Source organism: Engystomops pustulosus, chromosome 6, assembly GCF_040894005.1.
Source record: "Engystomops pustulosus chromosome 6, aEngPut4.maternal, whole genome shotgun sequence".
In the NCBI taxonomy this organism is placed as follows: Eukaryota; Metazoa; Chordata; class Amphibia; order Anura; family Leptodactylidae; genus Engystomops; species Engystomops pustulosus.
This window is the reverse complement of record NC_092416.1, coordinates 143,856,847-143,876,816: the sequence shown is the minus strand read 5'-3', so window position 1 is coordinate 143,876,816 and position 19,970 is coordinate 143,856,847. Positions and strand designations below refer to the sequence as shown.

At 40.8% G+C, this 19,970-nt stretch overlaps 1 protein-coding gene and 3 non-coding genes across 4 annotated transcripts; all 4 read right to left on the bottom strand.

Annotated features, from left to right (window-relative positions):
- Positions 1-417: 417 nt before the first annotated feature.
- On the bottom strand, positions 418-15,126 carry CWC25 (CWC25 spliceosome associated protein homolog). Its single transcript, XM_072111552.1, has 10 exons — positions 14,999-15,126; positions 13,105-13,277; positions 12,251-12,487; positions 6,861-6,930; positions 6,086-6,222; positions 5,918-5,990; positions 3,146-3,228; positions 2,414-2,506; positions 1,419-1,577; positions 418-693 (listed from the first exon to the last, which is right to left on the bottom strand). The coding sequence occupies exons 1-10, from the start codon at positions 15,014-15,016 to the stop codon at positions 579-581; spliced, it is 1,158 nt and encodes a 385-aa protein (XP_071967653.1). The 5' UTR covers positions 15,017-15,126; the 3' UTR covers positions 418-578.
- Positions 15,127-15,555: 429 nt separating this feature from the next.
- Positions 15,556-15,627, bottom strand: TRNAC-GCA (transfer RNA cysteine (anticodon GCA)). The gene has a single exon. It is a non-coding gene; the product is annotated as a tRNA-Cys (tRNA).
- Positions 15,628-16,136: 509 nt separating this feature from the next.
- Positions 16,137-16,208, bottom strand: TRNAC-GCA (transfer RNA cysteine (anticodon GCA)). The gene has a single exon. It is a non-coding gene; the product is annotated as a tRNA-Cys (tRNA).
- A 3,132-nt stretch (positions 16,209-19,340) lies between these two features.
- On the bottom strand, positions 19,341-19,412 carry TRNAC-GCA (transfer RNA cysteine (anticodon GCA)). Its single transcript has one exon. It is a non-coding gene; the product is annotated as a tRNA-Cys (tRNA).
- Positions 19,413-19,970: the final 558 nt, after the last annotated feature.

Here is a 19,970-nt window from a genome sequence, read left to right as displayed (position 1 = left end):
TAATCTATAGAAGGGGAGCAGAGCTGTCAATCAGGGCGTCATAGTATACTATGCATGGCCTATTCACACCCGTCACCAGTAAAATTCTGACGACAGGTTCTCTTTAAGCAAACTGCTGATCTGTGACACTGCTACAACAATGCAACTCAATTAGGGTTTTTTTTTTTTTTTTTTTTTTTTTTTAAGGACTGTTGCATATCCAACTGCTGGGAACACCACCTCAAGTCTCAGTGTTATTACTGGGCAAATACATATTTCCTGCCACTGTATGGACTTACTGTGACTAAGTCCCCAGTGTGAGTAATGAATGGTAATACCGACATTTATCACCCATGTTATTACTATAAGAAACACAAAAAATGAAAATAGTAGGAGATTCATTCGTAGTTTTTTTTATAGTGTTAAACTGGACATGACTGATGGAAAATGGATCACTTTAATATAAAAAAATACATTTAAATACACTGAAGGACTATTTATAGAAATAAAACAAATACATATTATGGTTGCGATTGGTACAAGAGAGTAACGTCCTCTATATTCTGTTTTGTATAAAAATGTTCAATATGGCCATCAAATTATCTTTTCATAAAGTTTTTCTCCAAGGCTGAGGAGGTCCGCTGAATTCCATGGATATTACGCTTGACTCTGTCCTCCAGTGAAGAGGAGGCTGCGCTGTCCAGCTTCATCTGACTGTGGAGAGGAAATTAAAAGAGATGGATGTCAGAGATTGCAGATCTCAGGAGAGGAGTTACTGGTCCAGGTGAGGAACAGAGTTTTATTACCAAATGACTAAACTTACTGAAAGAACAGGGGATAGAAGCCCTAGACTCCACTATTCACATGGCAGACACGTAGACCTCCAGCTGCCATGGCAAACCCCGCCGAGACACCGCTGCAGGGGGCCGGGGGAGTGACAGAGGGAACCTCTCTCCTTAGCTGCCGTGTTCATACTCGATTGTCAACGATCTCCACGTCGGGCAGATGCAGCAGGGACCAGGCTGTATGTAACAGCCGGTCTCCTGCTGCGGATCAAGACGATATAGATCGTCCTCTGTTGCCGCATAAGGACGATCTATATCATCTTCTGATCGCGCTGGCGCTATCAGTGAGCCAGTGCGATCAGAAAATGATATAGATCGTCCTTATGCAGCAACAGAGGACGATCTATATCGTCTTGAGTCGTTAAGCAGTTTCAGAAGTGCAAATCAGAAAAATAGACCTGGGCATTCAGACACCAACAATCCTCTGTCACAAAGGGGTTAAGTTAATGTTTTTGTATGTTTAACATTTTTCCATGTTAACCACTCTTCTCTACTAAATGCACTAATTACTGCAATTAATAAAATTACAATTACTTGTACAACTTTTTATTTCTGTGCATTGTTTAATAAAGTATTATTGAACCATAAACTTACTGTAAGAATTTGCTGTCTTTTCTGTGATGGTCCTTCTTTTCCTCATTTTCTTCTTCCTGTTTGTATCTACGTACATTAGTTTCCCGGTCTTTCTCCCTCTGCTGAGCGTCTTGCATCATCTCCAACCTGCGCCGCTCTAACTCTTCAGCGGAAAGTTTTCTGGGGCACAAAGAACAGTGACCTTGCGTAAGCTGAATATAACAGAATTTTTACTACAACACAAATGTCTAAATATCAGAAACCACTGCGGTTTCAAGACAGCTGACAGCATCTCTCTTGGCTTATGACTTAATTTTCTGGTGATCAGGCCTTCAGAAATTTGCCCATTTTTAACACATGAACCAAAAAAGGTCAATTTCTGGAGCAATTAAAAATAAAAATGTAATTAAGATATAAAATCTCACCTACCTAGCTGCTAATATAATAGGATTTTGATATTTCAAGCACAAATCCATCTGGGAAATCTGCAGCATTTCTGCTAGGTAAACATTTACCCTACCTAAAAATATTGCGTCTCTGATCATGCCACACAAGTGAGGGTCAAAGCAGATCAATCTCATTTTAACAGAGATAGACTGTTATGTTACGTAGTATAAACTGGAACTCTATATGGTAATTTGCATTGTGAATAAGTGCTGCAATGTTTTATTTGTTACATTTTGCTGTAATGGTTCTCATCATATATGATCTTTAAGTAACAGGTCTTTAATAGTGTATAGGAGGGCATTTTTGAAGATATATTTTGGTAAATTTATAAAAGGGAAAAATTTCAACTATTACACGATTAAGTAAATAAATTTAATTCTGCTATTAATATTGGAATCCTGCTACTATTGGTATGTTGTGCAGTTTGTGAACAGGTCACCCCTGTAGCCAGTGGTTTTCTAGAACAGTCCTGTGACAAAGACATCGTCTGCTGAAACCAAAAGTGCTCGGGGTAATAAAAATCTAACTACAATATTACACTGGTTTACCCACATTTATTGTGTACTTACTTTGTATATCCAGATGGTTTCGGTCTTCTGTACCTTTCATCTTTCTTCGGGGACGGGCTGCGTCTAGATTTTCGATCAGTCCAAGATTTTTCCCTAAATATTAAGGTGTAAATCAGTCTTTTTTTCCAAGCTGAAGTCAATAGAAGAAAAATATATTTGGTTGGGATTTGTGTGCACTTTTTGGATAATGCTACACAAAAAAAGCACAAACCTTTATAAAGAAAAAAAAAAAAAAAGTCTTTATTTTATGTCCATGGTTGTTTTTGTGGAACAGTAAAAAGAAAAAATGAAGCCCTCATGCTTATGTGACATGGAGAATCCCAAATCACCGTAGACGTATTGTTAGCAGATACCAGCCATTATTATTACAGGAAGTCCCCGGGTACAAGATAGGTGCCATAGATTTGTTCTTAGGTTGAATTTATATGCAAGTAGAAACTGTATATTTTATAATTGTAAATCCAGACAAAAAAAAATTTTTCCGCCTCGGGGACAATTGGAGTTTAAATTTTTTTTGCTGTCATGGTTACCAAGGAATATCAATAAAGCTTCATTACAGACACTTTACAGCTAATCATTGTAGTCTGTGACTATAGTAAAGCATTTAGAAAGCTTCACCAGAGGTCACAGTGGGCAGAGGGGTCCGTCTTTAACCAGGGGTCGTCTGCAAGTGGGGAGTCTTTAAGTAGGGGACCAACTGTATATTATTTCCAAAATAAACAAGACACCTACTGCGCTCTGTCATGATGAGGACTTCTTGAGCGACCTCCGTGTCGGTCTTGTTCTGCTGATAAATTCCTTTTGGACTCTCTTATCTAGAAAATGGATCGCAAGGATAAACTTACATAAAAGCTCCTCTTTTTGCTACCAAAACAGTATCTGGATTAAGTATTTCAGTATCATTACCCATAATCTTAGCCCATCCAAATTTTGTGCACCAGTACGATAACCAGAAATGATCCCATGGATATCAATGGGATTCGTTCTGGATTCAGTCTACTTTTGGCATCAAGTTATGGAGGGGTTTGTCCATTTATATGTTTGTATTTGTCCCACACAATAACTTCACTTTATCATCATATTTTAATGTCTTAACCCTTTCAGGACCTTGCCCTTTTTTGTTTTTTCATTTTCATTTTTTACTCCCCATGATCAAAAATCCATAACTTTTTTATTTTTCCATGTACAGAGCTGTGTGACGGCTTATTTTCTGCGTAACAAATTGCACTTCATAGAGATGGTATTGAATATTCCATGCCGTGTACTAGGAAGCGGGAAAAAAATTCCAAATGCAGTGAAATTGGTAAAAAAACGCATTTGTGCCGTCTTCTTGTGGGCTTGGATCTTACGGATTTCACTGTGCGCCCCAAATGACAGGACTACTTTATTCTTTGGGTCTGTGCGATTACGGGGATACCAAATTTGTATAGGTTTTATAATGTTTTCATACATTTAAAAAAATTAAAACCTCCTGTACAAAATTTTTTTGGGGGATTTTGCCATCTTCTGGCGCTAATAACTTTTTTATACTTTGGTGTACTGAGCTGTGGGTGGTGTCGTTTTTTGCGGATTTTGATGACATTTACAATGTTATCAATTTTAGGACTGTTCGACCTTGTGATCACTTTTTATAGAATTTTTTAATTTTTTTAAATGACAAAAAAAGTGCCATTTTCGACTTTGAGCGCGATTTTCCGTTACAGGATTAAACGCAGTGAAAAAACGTTATCATATTTTGATAGATCGGGCATTTTCGGACGCGGCGATACCTAATGTGTTTATGATTTTTACTGTTTAATTATATTTATATCAGTTCTAGGGAAAGGGGGGTGATTTGAGTTTTTAGGGTTTTTTTAACTTTTTTTTTATTTTTATTTTCAGTACTTTTCTGACTCCCTAGGGTACTTTAACCCTAGGGTGTCTGCACGATCCTATCATATACTGCCATACTACAGTATGGCAGTATATGGGGATTTTACTACTCATACATTACAATGTGCTGATAGCACATTGTAATGCATGGGTTAACCCGAAGTAGCCTCGGGTCTTCGTGAGACCCGAGGTTACCATGGCGACGGATCGCCACTCCCCGATGACGTCACGGGGAGCGGCGATCCTCGAAAAGATGGCGGCGCCCACGCGCCGCCATCCTTTTGAAGCCGCCGGCAGCATTGCCGGCGGCGATCGAGGTGAAAACACCCGCGATCGGTGCTAGCACCGATCGCGGGTGTTACCGGTAAGCCTTTGCTGCAATATGCAGCAAAGACTTACCGGCTATGGAGAGGGCTCAGCGCGTGAGCCCTCTCCATGCACCCGCGGCCGACCCGTGACGTGCTATTACGTCACGGGTCGTGAAAGGGTTAAAGGACATTGGAAAAAAATAAATCTCAAGAAACCATAGGAAACTAATTTTACAATGGGCAACAATTACATGGAAGCTTCACCCCCAGAACATTTCTATATATAAAATACACATACCGTATATACTCGAGTATAAGCCGACCCGAGTATAAGCCGAGACCCCTCATTTTACCACCAAAAACTGGGAAAACCTATTGACTCGAGTATAAGCCGAGGGTGTAGTATACAGCCTGCCCCCATGTAGTATACAGCCTGCCCCCATGTAGTATACAGCCTGCCCCCATGTTGTATACAGCCTGCCCCCATGTTGTATACAGCCTGCCCCCATGTTGTATACAGCCTGCCCCCATGTTGTATACAGCCTGCCCCCATGTAGTATACAGCCTGCCCCCATGTAGTATACAGCCTGCCCCCATGTAGTATACAGCCTGCCCCCATGTAGTATACAGCCTGCCCCCATGTAGTATACAGCCTGCCCCCATGTAGTATACAGCCTGCCCCCATGTAGTATACAGCCTGCCCCCATGTAGTATACAGCCTGCCCCCATGTAGTATACAGCCTGCCCCCATGTTGTATACAGCCTGCCCCCTGCCAAGCGAATAAAAAAATAAAAACCGTAATACTCACCCTCTGGTGTCCCGATCTTCAGCGCGGGTCCCGATCTTCAGCGCGAGGCTCCCGATCCTCGGCGCGGTACCAGGCGGCGGCGGCTCCTCTTCTCTCTTCTGTAGCCGGCAGATCACGTCCATGTGATCTCCCGGCGGGCGCGCAGTAGGATACCGCGGTGTCGCGGCTGATGACGTCATCAGCCGCGACACCGCTGCATCTTATTGTGCGCCCGCCGGCAGATCACATGGACGCGATCTGCCGGCTACAGAAGAGAGAAGAGGACCCGCCGCCGCCTGGTATCGCGCCGAGGATCGGGAGCCTCGCGCTGAAGATCGGGACCCGCGCTGAAGATCGGGACCCGCGCTGAAGATCGGGACACCGGAGGGTGAGTATTACGGTTTTTATTTTTTTCTTGACTCGTGTATAAGCCGAAGTGAAGTTTTTCAGCACATTTTTTTGTGCTGAAAAACTCGGCTTATACACGAGTATATACGGTATGTAATAAAACAATTAAGGAAAGGTAAAATAAACACCTGTAATCCATAGCCCATGGCCTTCTGATGGTGAATTGGAGGGGAAGGGGAATGTTGTCTGTGTTTGGGGGCCCTAAAAGAAGAGCAAGAAACAATGACTGACTTTTATACCATGAATTATTAACTCCATGTTACAGTAAACCAATGGATCCGGGATAGAAATCTAACCTGCTTCTGTTTCTGTCTTCCTGATCACTGTCACTATCTTCGTCGCTGTTGCTGCTGGAACTTGATCGTCTCTCCTTCTTCCTCTTCTTTTTTTCCTTTTTCTTCTTTTTGCTCTTTTTATCAAGGCTGGTTTGGAGCTATAAAATAGTAATCAGTTACATGTAAAATAACCAAATATTCTATTAACAGCTGACCAGATAAGTATCGGACCCCTGCCAACCAGATACTGATCATACTAAGAGCTTTTACACTGGCTGCAAATCCAGTGGGCCAATCCCACAAGCTGCACATGGATGGGTGTCCCTGTATAATATAGAAATATAATGCGAGGATGTCCCGACTGCCATGCCTGAACTGTGATACTTAACACACTTCCAGCGCAGCTGTTTAACTGGCAGAAGGGATGTCTTTGCATTATATATCTATATAATGCAGGGACACCCATTCAGTGCGGTATGTACAGCCCATGGGATCTGACCACCATACAGCCTGTTTATATGGGCTACATATGTTCATGTACAAGAGGTCGAAAGATAATGGATCACTAAAAAATTAAAATAAATAAACTATGCTATGAAAAAGCATAATAAGCATAATAACATCATATGGAAATGGAAATAGATAGTCTAAAGAGAACACCACTTTGAAATCTAAAAAAGAATGCCCACTCCTGCATGCCAAGATGCAATATGTAGTAACAATTATAATAGGCTTCATGCAGAGGATGTAATGATTATTACACAGCAGTCCAGAAGCAGAACACTACTCCACTTACCAGTTCTCTAATTTTCTTCATTTTCACTGGATTCTTTAGAACTTCTCTCCTTTTCTCATCTTCCCTTTTTCTGAAGATTAAAATGAAATATTGTTGTGATAAAGATGAATCATTATGTGAAGAAGATTTCAGACATCTTCATCAATCTATATAATGTATAGCCATCTCAAGAGTATATATTATCAGGACAGGATCACACAGCGCTGGGTTACTATATAATGTACAGCGATCTCCTGACTGTATAATATCAGGACAGGATCACACAGTGCTGGGTTACTATATAATGTACAGCGATCTCCTGACTGTATATTATCAGGACAGGATCACACAGCGCTGGGTTACTATATAATGTACAGTAATCTCCTGACTGTATATTATCAGGACAGGATCACACAGTGCTGGGTTACTATATAATGTACAGTGATCTCCTGACTGTATATTATCAGGACAGATTCACACAGCGCTGGGTAACTATATAATGTACAGGGATCTCCTGACTGTATATTATCAGGACAGGATCACACAGTAATAGTAATATAGTAATATAAGTACAGTGATCTCCTGACTGTATATTATCAGGACAGGATCACACAGCGCTGGGTTACTATATAATGTACAGTGATCTCCTGACTGTATATTATCAGGACAGGATCACACAGTGCTGGGTTACTATATAATGTACAGGGATCTCCTGACTGTATATTATCAGGACAGGATCACACAGTGCTGGGTTACTATATAATGTACAGCGATCTCCTGACTGTATATTATCAGGACAGGATCACACAGTAATAGTAATATAGTAATATAATGTACAGTGATCTCCTGACTGTATATTATCAGGACAGGATCACACAGTGCTGGGTTACTATATAATGTACAGTGATCTCCTGACTGTATATTATCAGGACAGGATCACACAGCGCTGGGTTACTATATAATGTACAGTGATCTCCTGACTGTATATTATCAGGACAGGATCACACAGCGCTGGGTTACTATATAATGTACAGTGATCTCCTGACTGTATATTATCAGGACAGGATCACACAGTGCTGGGTTACTATATAATGTACAGTGATCTCCTGACTGTATATTATCAGGACAGGATCACACAGTGCTGGGTTACTATATAATGTACAGCGATCTCCTGACTGTATATTATCAGGACAGGATCACACAGTAATAGTAATATAGTAATATAATGTACAGTGATCTCCTGACTGTATATTATCAGGACAGGATCACACAGCGCTGGGTTACTATATAATGTACAGGGATCTCCTGACTGTATATTATCAGGACAGGATCACACAGTGCTGGGTTACTATATAATGTACAGCGATCTCCTGACTGTATATTATCAGGACAGTATCACACAGCGCTGGGTTACTAAATATACAGTCAGGAGATCACTGTACATTATATAGTAACCCAGCGCTGTGTGATCCTGTCCTGATAATATACAGTCAGGAGATCACTATACATTAAAATCAGGACAGGATCACACAGTGCTAGTTACTATGTAATGTACAGGGATCTCCTGACTGTATATTATCAGGACAGGATCACACAGTGCTGGGTTACTATATAATGTACAGTGATCTCCTGACTGTATATTATCAGGACAGGATCACACAGTGCTGGGTTACTATATAATGTACAGTGATCTCCTGACTGTATATTATCAGGACAGGATCACACAGTGCTGGGTTACTATATAATGTACAGTGATCTCCTGACTGTATATTATCAGGACAGGATCACACAGTGCTGGGTTACTATATAATGTACAGTGATCTCCTGACTGTATATTATCAGGACAGGATCACACAGCGCTGGGTTACTATATAATGTACAGTGATCTCCTGACTGTATATTATCAGGACAGGATCACACAGCGCTGGGTTACTATATAATGTACAGTGATCTCCTGACTGTATATTATCAGGACAGGATCACACAGTGCTGGGTTACTATATAATGTACAGGGATCTCCTGACTGTATGTTATCAGGACAGGATCACACAGTGCTGGGTTACTATATAATGTACAGTGATCTCCTGACTGTATATTATCAGGACAGGATCACACAGTGCTGGGTTACTATATAATGTACAGTGATCTCCTGACTGTATATTATCAGGACAGGATCACACAGCGCTGGGTTACTATATAATGTACAGTGATCTCCTGACTGTATATTATCAGGACGGGATCACACAGCGCTGGGTTACTATATAATGTACAGTGATCTCCTGACTGTATATTATCAGGACAGGATCATTCAGTGCTGGGTTACTATATAATGTACAGTGATCTCCTGACTGTATATTATCAGGACAGGATCACACAGTGCTAGGTTACTATATAATGTACAGGGATCTCCTGACTGTATATTATCAGGACAGGATCATACAGCGCTGGGTTACTATATAATGTACAGTGTTCTCCTCTGGCTCTGCTACATCATTAATCACTCAGGAAGCAGGGAGTGAGAGGGACGCTGACTATGTAAAGAAAAATCAACCTCCTCGCCCCATTTCACCGAAAATTCTTTTCAGCCGAGTTTGACTGTATACAACTCCCCTCTTTCATAGCATCAATAAAAGTCTTTTTCAGAAGAATGGTGGTTACAATCCCATAGATAAAGTCATCAGTATAAAGACATCTAAAAGGTAATGTGTGTGGTTTAGAATTGTGGGGGGAGTCACTGGTCTCTTTAACCCCTTAACGCTGAAGCCACTTTTCACCTTCCTGACACGGCCCATTTTTTCAAATCTGCCCTGTGTCACTATAAATGGTTATAACTTCGGAACGCTTTAACATATACAAGTGATTTTAAAATTGTTTTCTCGTGACGCTTTGTACTTCATGTTAGTTGAAAAATTTTGGTGTTTTGTTTTGCATTTATTTATGAGAAAATCAGATGTTTGGTGAAAATTTTGAAAAATTCTTGATTTTCGAACTTCAAAATGTTCTACTTTTTCCATACATAAGTCATAACAGCAAAAAACATAATAACTACCATTCACCGAATGTCTACTTTATGTGGACATGGTTTTTATGCATACTCTTATTTTTGTAGGATGTTATGGGGCTTTGAACGTTAGGTGCAATTTTTCACATTTTCATAAAAAACGCAATATCCTGCTATTGAGGGACCTGCTCAGGTTTTAAATCACTTTGAGAGGCCTAAATAAAAGTAAAACCCCATAAATTACCCCATTATAGAAACTACACCCCTCAATGTACGTAAAACAACTTTTATGAAGTTTGTTAACCCTTTAATTATTTTACAGGGGTTAAAACAAAATCGGATACAATTTTGAAAGTAAACTTTTTTGGCTAAATGAATGTGTTTTTCAAAAAATTTACAAATTCTCAGTGGATAAAATACCAAAACGCTCCACAAAATTTGATACCCAATCCCTCCCGCGTATAATAATACCCCATATGTGGTGGTGACTGCTGTATGTGCACACGCCAGGGCATCGAAGGGAAGCTGCCCCATTCAGAGCAGATTATGCATTGTTACTTTTTATTGGCTATACAATCTTTATTTTTTTGGCAATTTGGACATATAAGGGCTTATTTTTTGCGACATGAGATGCACTTTACAAATAATTAATTTTCGTGGGTCATTAGCTTATTGATGAGATTTTATTAACTCTTGAATGTATGGGTGAAAAGAAAATTGTCAATTTTGGTTTACTTTTTTTTCATATTTTTTGGGGGTCGTACACCGTACACTAAAAATACTATATTATCTTTATTCTATAGGTGATTACGATTATGGTGATACCTCATTTATACAGTTTTTCATTTATTTTTACAATTTTACTGGATAAAAACTAATATAGAGGAAATCTCATTTGTTTTTGCATCGCCATCTTTTCGGAGACGTAACTTTAATATTTTTTGGTTGACAGAGCTAGTTTTGGGCTTATTTTTTACGAGTTGAGTTGTTCTTTTCAGTGGTACCATTTTGGCGCACATAACTTTTTAGAACATTTTTGTGTAGAGATTTTATGAAAAATGTACATTTTTGGCGTTTTTTACGGGTTTTGTTTTTACGGCGTTCACCGAGCGGGTCCAATAATGTTTCTGAGTTATTGTACGGATTATTACGGACGCGGCGATAACAAATATGTGGGGTTTTTTGGCGATTTTGTGTTTTTTTCACTTTATTGCATGTGTATAGGGAATATTTGTGTTTAGGGGACTCTAACTTTATTTAATTAATTATTTTTATTAAAAAATGATTTTATGTAGTGTTTTTAACATTTTTTAATTAACTTTTACAGGTTAGCTTGAACAAGTGATCCACTGATCACTTGTTCAAGCTCTTCTTCACATTACACAGTGTAATACAGATGTATTACACTGTGTAATGTAACACATGCTGCGCATGCTCAGTGTGTTACAGCCGGGTCCTGCCAGAAGGCACGGACCCGGCTCACAGAAGAGGATCGCGCAGCCCCGGGCACCGGCAGTCCCGGGGCTGCGATCGGAGCAGCGGACCCCCCCGGTAAGGTCAGGGGTTAACACTCGCGATCGGAGAAATCTCCGATCGCGGGTGTTAGAGGCGGGTGTCGGCTATAATATATAGCCGACACCCGCAGCTTCTGGCGCGGGCTCCGTTCTGGAGCCGGCGCCAGAAGCATGACGTACTATTACCGCATTTTGCGGGAACGCACCTCCCGCCATGCAGTAATAGTACGTCATATGTCGGGAAGGGGTTAAAGGGGTATTCCGGGAATATGAACGTCTGCCACAAAAACCCATGATGATATAAATAAATGAATACATTAATACTCAATGTCATTAGTCACAAAACGGAGCTTAAATAGTTTGATTTTATGATTTACAAAATTTATGGCCTCTCTAAAGTAGGTGGAGTTATCACTAAGATGGCCGCCACTGGAAACTACAAGTCCCAAGATCATTTAGTTCTCAGTAACTCGTCCTGCCTCTTATGCTCTGCTCCCAGTGATGATGTGCCAGACTGTGCTGCTCTGTTACCATAGTAATGATGTGTAACTGCCATCACCAAAACACCGGCCATACTGGATGCACTGCAACCAACCGACTACAGCCAAACATAGTGGTGATCACATGACCTGCCCAGGCAGGTGTGTGGACATGTGACCAGCGGCCATCTTCTGTCCTGTGTCTGTTCCGCAATGGACTGCGCGGAGGAAATTAATGGACTGATTAAAGGGCCAGTAGCATTTTAATTCTTCCTTACAGTCTATGTCACCAGCATTTTCTGCTGAGCGGAGCAACATTTAAAATAACAACTAATTACACATTAGCTTATATTTTGAGGACCCATTTGTATATTAATTATGCTTATTCCTGGAATACCCCTTTAAGTCTATAGTCACCTAATCATGAAAAGTGGATCCTCACGAATCTTGTTTGCAATATCCAAGGTTGATGCAGCACCAGATGAACTGAATATAGACCCGGGGAGAAGTCCAGTCTCAGTGGAAGGACCAGATTCTGGATCTTGCATTTTATCAAGGATAAACTTGTCCACTGGACGTCCAAGAAGGTATTCATCCCTATTCACCATCCCACCAGGTCCCTGGTACATCCAATCCAACTTTTCATCTTTTTTTCTGTAGAAACATCAAGAACAGATATTATTTGATAATGAAATCATGAATTACACATTGAGATATTAATGTAAGACTATGGAAGATATTACCCAGCAATAAAAGCAAATAGCACAAGACAGAAATTAACTAAACAACAGTTTCACTTCTAATACAACCGGAAAGATTGTTGCAGTACTGTGTATTGTTGATCAAAGGCTGCACAACATCTTTTGCATGCAATAGATTAGTTTCCAGACAACTCTGGTCAACAAATCACTTATGTCAATTTAACAATAAAATGGGGTGAATTTATCACGGATTCTGGCAATCAAGCCACAAAAAGACGCAATTCCTGGCAAACAGCGAGGAACCGGAACTTTACCCACCCTGTGCCACCTCTACACCAAGTGGGCACCAGAATGACACAGTACCCTTACCCGATGCATTAACTAGAGCTTGCACCAGGTAAAAGCGCACTTTTGTTAGTATATCCGGTGTGACATGCATGGGGGAGACTGAGGGGAAGGAAACTTCAAGAGATGGCGCGTGATGTGAAAGCGCTTGATAAATTCTCCCCAATGTGTTATTAATTCTTAAAGGGCAAGAATGATTTGTCCCACAGGTGACAGCATTCTCACTTCACAGCTCCCGTGTCCTCAGCATATCTCTGCATTTCCTCTCGAGCCCTCTCATCCCGCAGCTCGCGCTGAAGTTCTTCGATTTTCTTCCGTTCCGCCTCATGTTTTTGCTCGGCCTTCCACACTTTCTCCACATTACGCAATGTCTGAGGATGCCAGCTTTTCTTCAGATTCTGAGGAAATACATAGATTTGACAAAACTGATAAATATTTTGGCTCAGATTATCAGAACTTCAAGTAAAAGGAGGTTGAATTCACCATTATTGTAGAGATATTTAGATGTCCCCACTTTCCAATTATTGGATAATTCAAGAACTCATAGAAACCTATTTAACGGGTGTCAAAGACTGGCAATTCAAGACATATCCTTAATATAGCTTATTAATGGGAGATTGGTGGAGGTCTGACACCCGGGCCCAGCATCCATAAACTGGTTTGCATAGAAGCCAAGATGCAATAGCGTATAAGGTGTTTTCTGGTTTATCAGCTGATGGGTGCAGGGCAAAGGTGCTGAACCCCCAGCTATTCAAATTCACTTCTGTGGAACCCCCTTGTATCCCAAGTATAACAGATGCATCACGAAAGGTACTTCAGGCAAATATGGATTTTCATGCCCATTGCCGTTTATATACCTTTTCTTATGAAAATCACACACACCAGCAAAGTAAAAGAATAAATAGACATGTTCATCTAACTCATAGAGATATCCACAATGGGTTCACTATATCAAAGAATACAATAGAACAGGATCCCCAAACTATTTAACCAAAGCAAAATTTAACATGGTTTACATGACTTTAATAGAAGGATAAGTCGATTCTCTCCAGGACACCAATCAACAATTCATTGCAAAAACCAGCACAATGCTAGTTATACTGAAATGGCTGTGTATAGTACTGCACATAGCCCTATACCATATATATGAATGGAGACACACTGCAGTACTAAGCACCACCTCTAGCAAACACTTCAGTACATATCACTGTGAGCGTCGGACCGAGCTTACAGTGGTTCAGCCCGCTCACCTCTCTTCTGCTGGTCTCTGGGACACCATAGGCCGGCGGCGACTGCCAGGCTTCAAACTGCAGTCACTGTCTCCTCAGCCGCCCCCTCATGAATACGCTAGATCTTGGCCTGGTGCTCACAGCACTATATAGTGAATTGTTTGCTAGCTTTATCAGAAGGTCCGATAAAGCTAGCATTTTAAGTGCCACTATACAGGCGGTCCCCTACTTAAGAACACCTGACTTACAGATGACCCCTAGATGTTGGTAATTTCCTGTACTTTAGTCCTAGGCTACAATAATCAGCTATAACAGTTATCTCAGGAGTCTGTAATGAAGCTTTATTGTTAATCCTGGATCCTTATGACAATCCAACATTTTTAAAATCCAATTCTCACAGAGACCAAAAAAATTTGGCTGGGGTTACAATTATAAAGTATACAGCTCTGACTTACATACAAATTCAACTTAAGTACAAACCTACAGAACCTATCTTGTGCATAACCCGGGGACTGCCTGTATAGTAAATCTACTAGCTGAGGTCGTGTCACAAAGTGGGGGTTAAAAGCCAATAGTGTGGTACCATTGTCTCATAGCATGACAAGAGCCAGGTGGTAGATTATTACGCAAATCTTCAATACTGCCATGCTTTAACCCTTCCCACCCTGGAAACTTCACTCCTGGGAACAATGACATAAGCCGGGTGAGCATAGTGGGTGCCATGCAATCCTGCCAGTGCCCACTACTACTCTGACATAACCATGCAATGATTATGGCTGTGGCAGAAAAACTACAAGTCCCAGCATGCCCGACTGTAGTAGTTTCACTACCGACCTGCAGCGACATATGACATGTTACCTAAGATATATAATATAGCATCTATACAGTACCAGGTCGCCGCCTCCCATGATGAAGGACCCGCTAGCCCCCTCTAGGTCTCCGGCTAGTTTTCAATCCAGGAAATAAAATTTAGAAAAATTTTGACGTCGTAAAACTGCGCCGGAAACGGAAATAAGAAACGCTTGGAACGCACGGACAAGGTCATGTGACCAGTTAAAGGGACGTGTCATGTGCGCAGTGTCCACTTACAGTACGGTGTGGAAAGTCATTTTTCTTATCCGTGTGTTTGTTAAACTACAAGTAGCACGCATTACCTGATATGACACCAGTCAGCCTCCCGTACTCATTGTTCTTACTGCCAGGATGTGTATATCTACTTGTATATTTCCACATCAGGGCCAGTACGTATGTAATGATGGACCGGCCTCCTGTATTAGGCTGATCCTCATGGCTCCTCCTCCATAGAGGGATGTTGAGGCACAGAAATTAAATAATAGTAAGCAATTCGATTCATTTTGATACGACTATGGTGCGTTTAACCCATTACATACACACAGCTTCTCTACAATGTAATGTAACAGTGTAAAAAAAATTGCAAAAGATAGTGAGGGGGCACCCGGATTTGAACCAGGGACCTCTCGATCTGCAGTCGAATGCTCTACCACTGAGCTATACCCCCTGTTCTGTAGATTATGCTCTAGGATGTGTAGATGACTCTATGCAGCTCAAGCATTTCCTATGTTTTTTTCTATATGTCCTGTTTATTAATATGGTGCATATAATTGTGCCATGTGGGACAGTCTATGCATCTAAAAGTATTAACCCTCAATTATTTTTATTCCCTTATATTATTCAGTCTCACCCACTACTAAGCAGAAAAATAATAGTCTAGTCACAAAATCTTGAGAAAGCCAAAAGGAGCCAAAAGAAATGTTGCCATTTGTATTTTTTTTTTATAGGCTGGTGACAATGAAGGATGATAACACATACTGATTCTCCACTATTACATGAAAACTACATTTCCTACTTTGTGCTGATTTAAAATATTTTTATTTCCTTGTGCAGAGTTCAGAAAACCTTCTTCATATTGGTAAGACACTGCCTTTCATCATGATTTATTGTTGTATTGAATTTAATTAATGATGGATATATTGGGAATAATGGAGAACAAGTAAAATTTGTATTGCAAGGGGGCACCCGGATTTGAACCAGGGACCTCTCGATCTGCAGTCGAATGCTCTACCACTGAGCTATACCCCCTCTGGTGTGCCTCTACAGCCTTTCCCTTTTTTTTTTTCTTTTTTTTTTTCCTTTAAAACAGATATGTGTGTGAGAAGTTATAACAGTAAAAATATATTAGCAAGTTGGACAAATCCTGCAACAAATCTGCATATGTTAATATATATACTTAACATAAATATAAATACAACACTTTGTTTTTGTTACCATTTTTTATGAGCTGCACTCAAAGGGGGAGATTTATTTGGGCTTGTATGCAAGTTTTCTGTAGCAGTGGAGAGAGACATGGGGGCTTATTTACGAAGGGTAACAGATCGTATTTATGTCGGACTGCTCACGTTTTTCGGGATTTGCGCAGCTAAGACAGGTATTTAGGGGTTTCCGCTCGGATTGTGGCGCACGCGACCGAATTGTGGTGCAGCTGCGCTGGCTTTCATGCGACAGAAATCAGGGGGACGGGCCGACTGATTCGGACTGAGCACGGGATCTAAGATTCAAATTGTGTCGCCAGACAATGCAATTACCTGCACCAGGAAGAAGAATGTGAACTCCGGTGGACCTGAGCGGGGAGTGAATCGCGCCAGAGTGCATGATTGTCAGACACTCAGAACTTTGTGAACTCTGTGGGACTGGGTAAGTAAACGTGCCCCATGTTGTGGAGTTTTGGCAGGGTGGACATGATTGCCTGCGTTTCAGACTCCGCAGAGTCTCTAAAGCACAGATTCCCTGATGATAAGTACTCACCTATGTTATCCCCTTTGCAGTAATCTTATTTTGTTATTTTGGTATGATAAGGGCCACGCCCCCCTCCCCCACGTCACAGAGATCCATTTAAAGGCACACGCCTCTGATGTATGTGTAGGGTAGCGGCTCGGCCAGGCTAAACTACCCTAGGTCTGACCTTAAGTAGTTTTACAGCACATGCACGCACTACTTATACTATATTAAAATGATGAATTCACACAGCATTCAATTCAGCAAAGCACTAAATAGACTATGCTAAAAATACCTCTGGTAATGTAATTCCCTTCTGAGACTCAGATTCTTAAAGGCTACAAGCAGAGATTTCTTAAAGTAACACTTTAATATACATAAAAAATACAGTACACTCAAAGAATAAAATTGTCAGATAAAATGAAAAAGTTAAAAACAATACACATACAATACTTACAAACAGTTAGGGAAAAAGGAAACAAAAACCTCTTGCTATGGAAATAGGTAGAAGTTCTTTGGCCCGAGGACTGGGCATAGACAGCAATCCAGTCTTCTAGTGTAATAGAACCTTGAAACTGAACCAAAGCCATGTGGCTGCTTCACTAAACCCAGGGGATTTTTGGCCCCCACCCCTGGCTTTGATGTCACTATCCCTCCCTCCCATCAGTGAGGTATTTTCTGGGTCTGGGGTTTCATTAAAACCCCATTACTTTTGATTGGAAGATGGCACAATCATGCCATTGCTTTCAATCTGGGTACCTTGTTCCCATTCACCCCGTACTAAACTCGGTGTGACTTAGGCTAATAGCAGGGGGGTTCTGCTATTGGCGGACTCCCCCTGGAGCTAGCCTTCCGATTCTGGCTCCAGGAGCATATCTAGACCCCATAACTGTCCCGTGTAACTGGGGACCCATAATTATGAATTATGCCTCAGTCCAGTCCAGCCCAGTCTGAGGTCCAGAGCTCTGGAAGAGATTTTCATCCAGGATATTTCTGTACTTGGCCACATTCATCTTTCCTTCAGTTGCCACCAGTCGTCCTGTCTCTGCACCCACAGCACGATGCTGCCACCACCATGTGTCATTGTTGGAGTTGGAGTTGGCAGATGATGAGCAGTGCTTGTTTTTGTCCACACATACCACTTTTAACACCAAAATGTGTTAAAAGTGGTTAACACCAAGTTATTTGTCCCATCAGACCAGTACTTCAAGTGTGTTCTTGCATGCTCTATGCGGCTTTCATATGTGTTGCACTTAGGAGAGACTTCCGTCGGTGCACTCTGTCATAAAGCACCAACTGGTGGAGGGCTTTAGTGATAGTTGACTTTGTTGACCTTTCTCCCATTTTCTTGCTGCATCTTTGTAGCTAAGCAACGTGATCTTGGGGTTAATCTTTCCCTCTGTCACCAAGACTCTTCTTCCACGATTGCTTAGTTTGGCTGAGCGACCAAGTCCAGAAAGAGTTGTGCTCGTCCAAACTTCTTCCACTTAAAGATTATGGAGGCCACTGTGCTCTTAGGAATCTTAACTGCGGTAGAAATTTTTAGTCATCTTTAACAGATCTGTGCATTGACACAATTGTGTCTCTGAGCTCCTTGGCCAGCCTCCTTAGACCTCATGTTTCTCAAGTGCTCTGACATGCACTGTGAGGTCTTATATAGACAGGTGTGTGCCTCTTATAATCCAATCCAATCAGTTTAATTAAACACACTTGGACTCAGATGAAGGAGTAGAACCATCTCAAGGAGGATCAGAAGAAAATGGATAGCATGTGAGTTAAATATGAGTGTCACAGCAAAGGGTCTAAATACATATGATGTGATATTTCAGTTTTTCTTGCTTAATACATTTGCAAAAATATCTACAGTTAGGTTTTTTTTTGTCAAGTTGGGGTGTAGAGTGCACATTAATAAGGAAAAGAAAAAAAATTGTGACCTTACCAATGCAATGAAACAAATATTCAAAACTTTAAAGAAATCTGAATACTTTCCACTGCATATACAGTTCAACAGAGTGTAGACTACAGTGTAGTAGTGTACTAGTACAAGCAATTCAGTTAAAAATAGCTTCCCTTCTAGAGGGGGTATATCTCAGCGGTAAAGCATTTGCCTGCCGAGAAATCACCCGTTTCAATCCAGATACACCCTTATAATTGATCATTTACTTATGAAACTCCATGACTCTTAAAATATAGAAAATTAAAACTACAAACTATTAAAGCGCCTTTAATCTATCACAATATACATGTGGGTGACTAAAGGACATCTACCACAAGGATGAAAGACTGTATGCAAATGAGCCTGAGCTCCATTAACACCTATCAGGCCCCTCGGGATCATTTGCATACAGTTCTTCAGCCTGATGGTAGTTGCCGTTAATGGTATTGATATGTTCCATATTTGGAGAATCATGGAGTAGAAAAGGTAAAAGGTCACTTTCAAGGGGGCACCCGGATTTGAACCAGGGACCTCTCGATCTGCAGTCGAATGCTCTACCACTGAGCTATACCCCCACTGATAAAGGATTGGGTTTTTTTCTCTAACATGTTCAATAGTGTGTGATCTGTCTTTTCCTACAAGATATAGTAGTAGGTATGCCCTATTGTTTAAAAAAAGGCATAAATTCTATAACTGATTTTAGCAAGTCTAATGTGGGAAAAACTTCAAGTGGCATAACTTTTTTTTTTCTACTTGAGGAGCGGGTTGGTGGCTTTTTTAATTTTTTCGTGGGACATGTTGTACTTTGCACCAGTGATACATATTACATGTGTGGGGTTTGTGTTTTGATTTTGACTTTTTTCCCATTATTTATTATTAATGTATTTTTATTTAAAACATGTATTTTTTCAAAAGTTCCACCATGGGACATGAACATGATTCCTAGTTCATGATAATACCCTGCAATACTGATGCATTGCAGGGTATTAGCTCAGGCAGTTTATTCACATACATGGTCTGACTGTAAGATTCTGTCACAGACAAGATCTAACAGGCACTGCCTGTGGTAGCCATTGCAACAATGGGCAACCCCCAAAGACAAAAAGGGGAGTGGGGGCAATCATGGTGTAGAG

Bases quoted from the DNA above. Each gene is read 5' to 3' on its own strand.
- CWC25 (XM_072111552.1), bottom strand. The intron at 6,931-12,250 runs GTGACTATAGAC...TTTAATCTTCAG, and splicing joins GATCCACTTTTCATGATTAG to AAAAAGGGAAGATGAGAAAA. The intron at 1,578-2,413 runs GTAAGTACACAA...TTTGTGCCCCAG, and splicing joins AAACCATCTGGATATACAAA to AAAACTTTCCGCTGAAGAGT.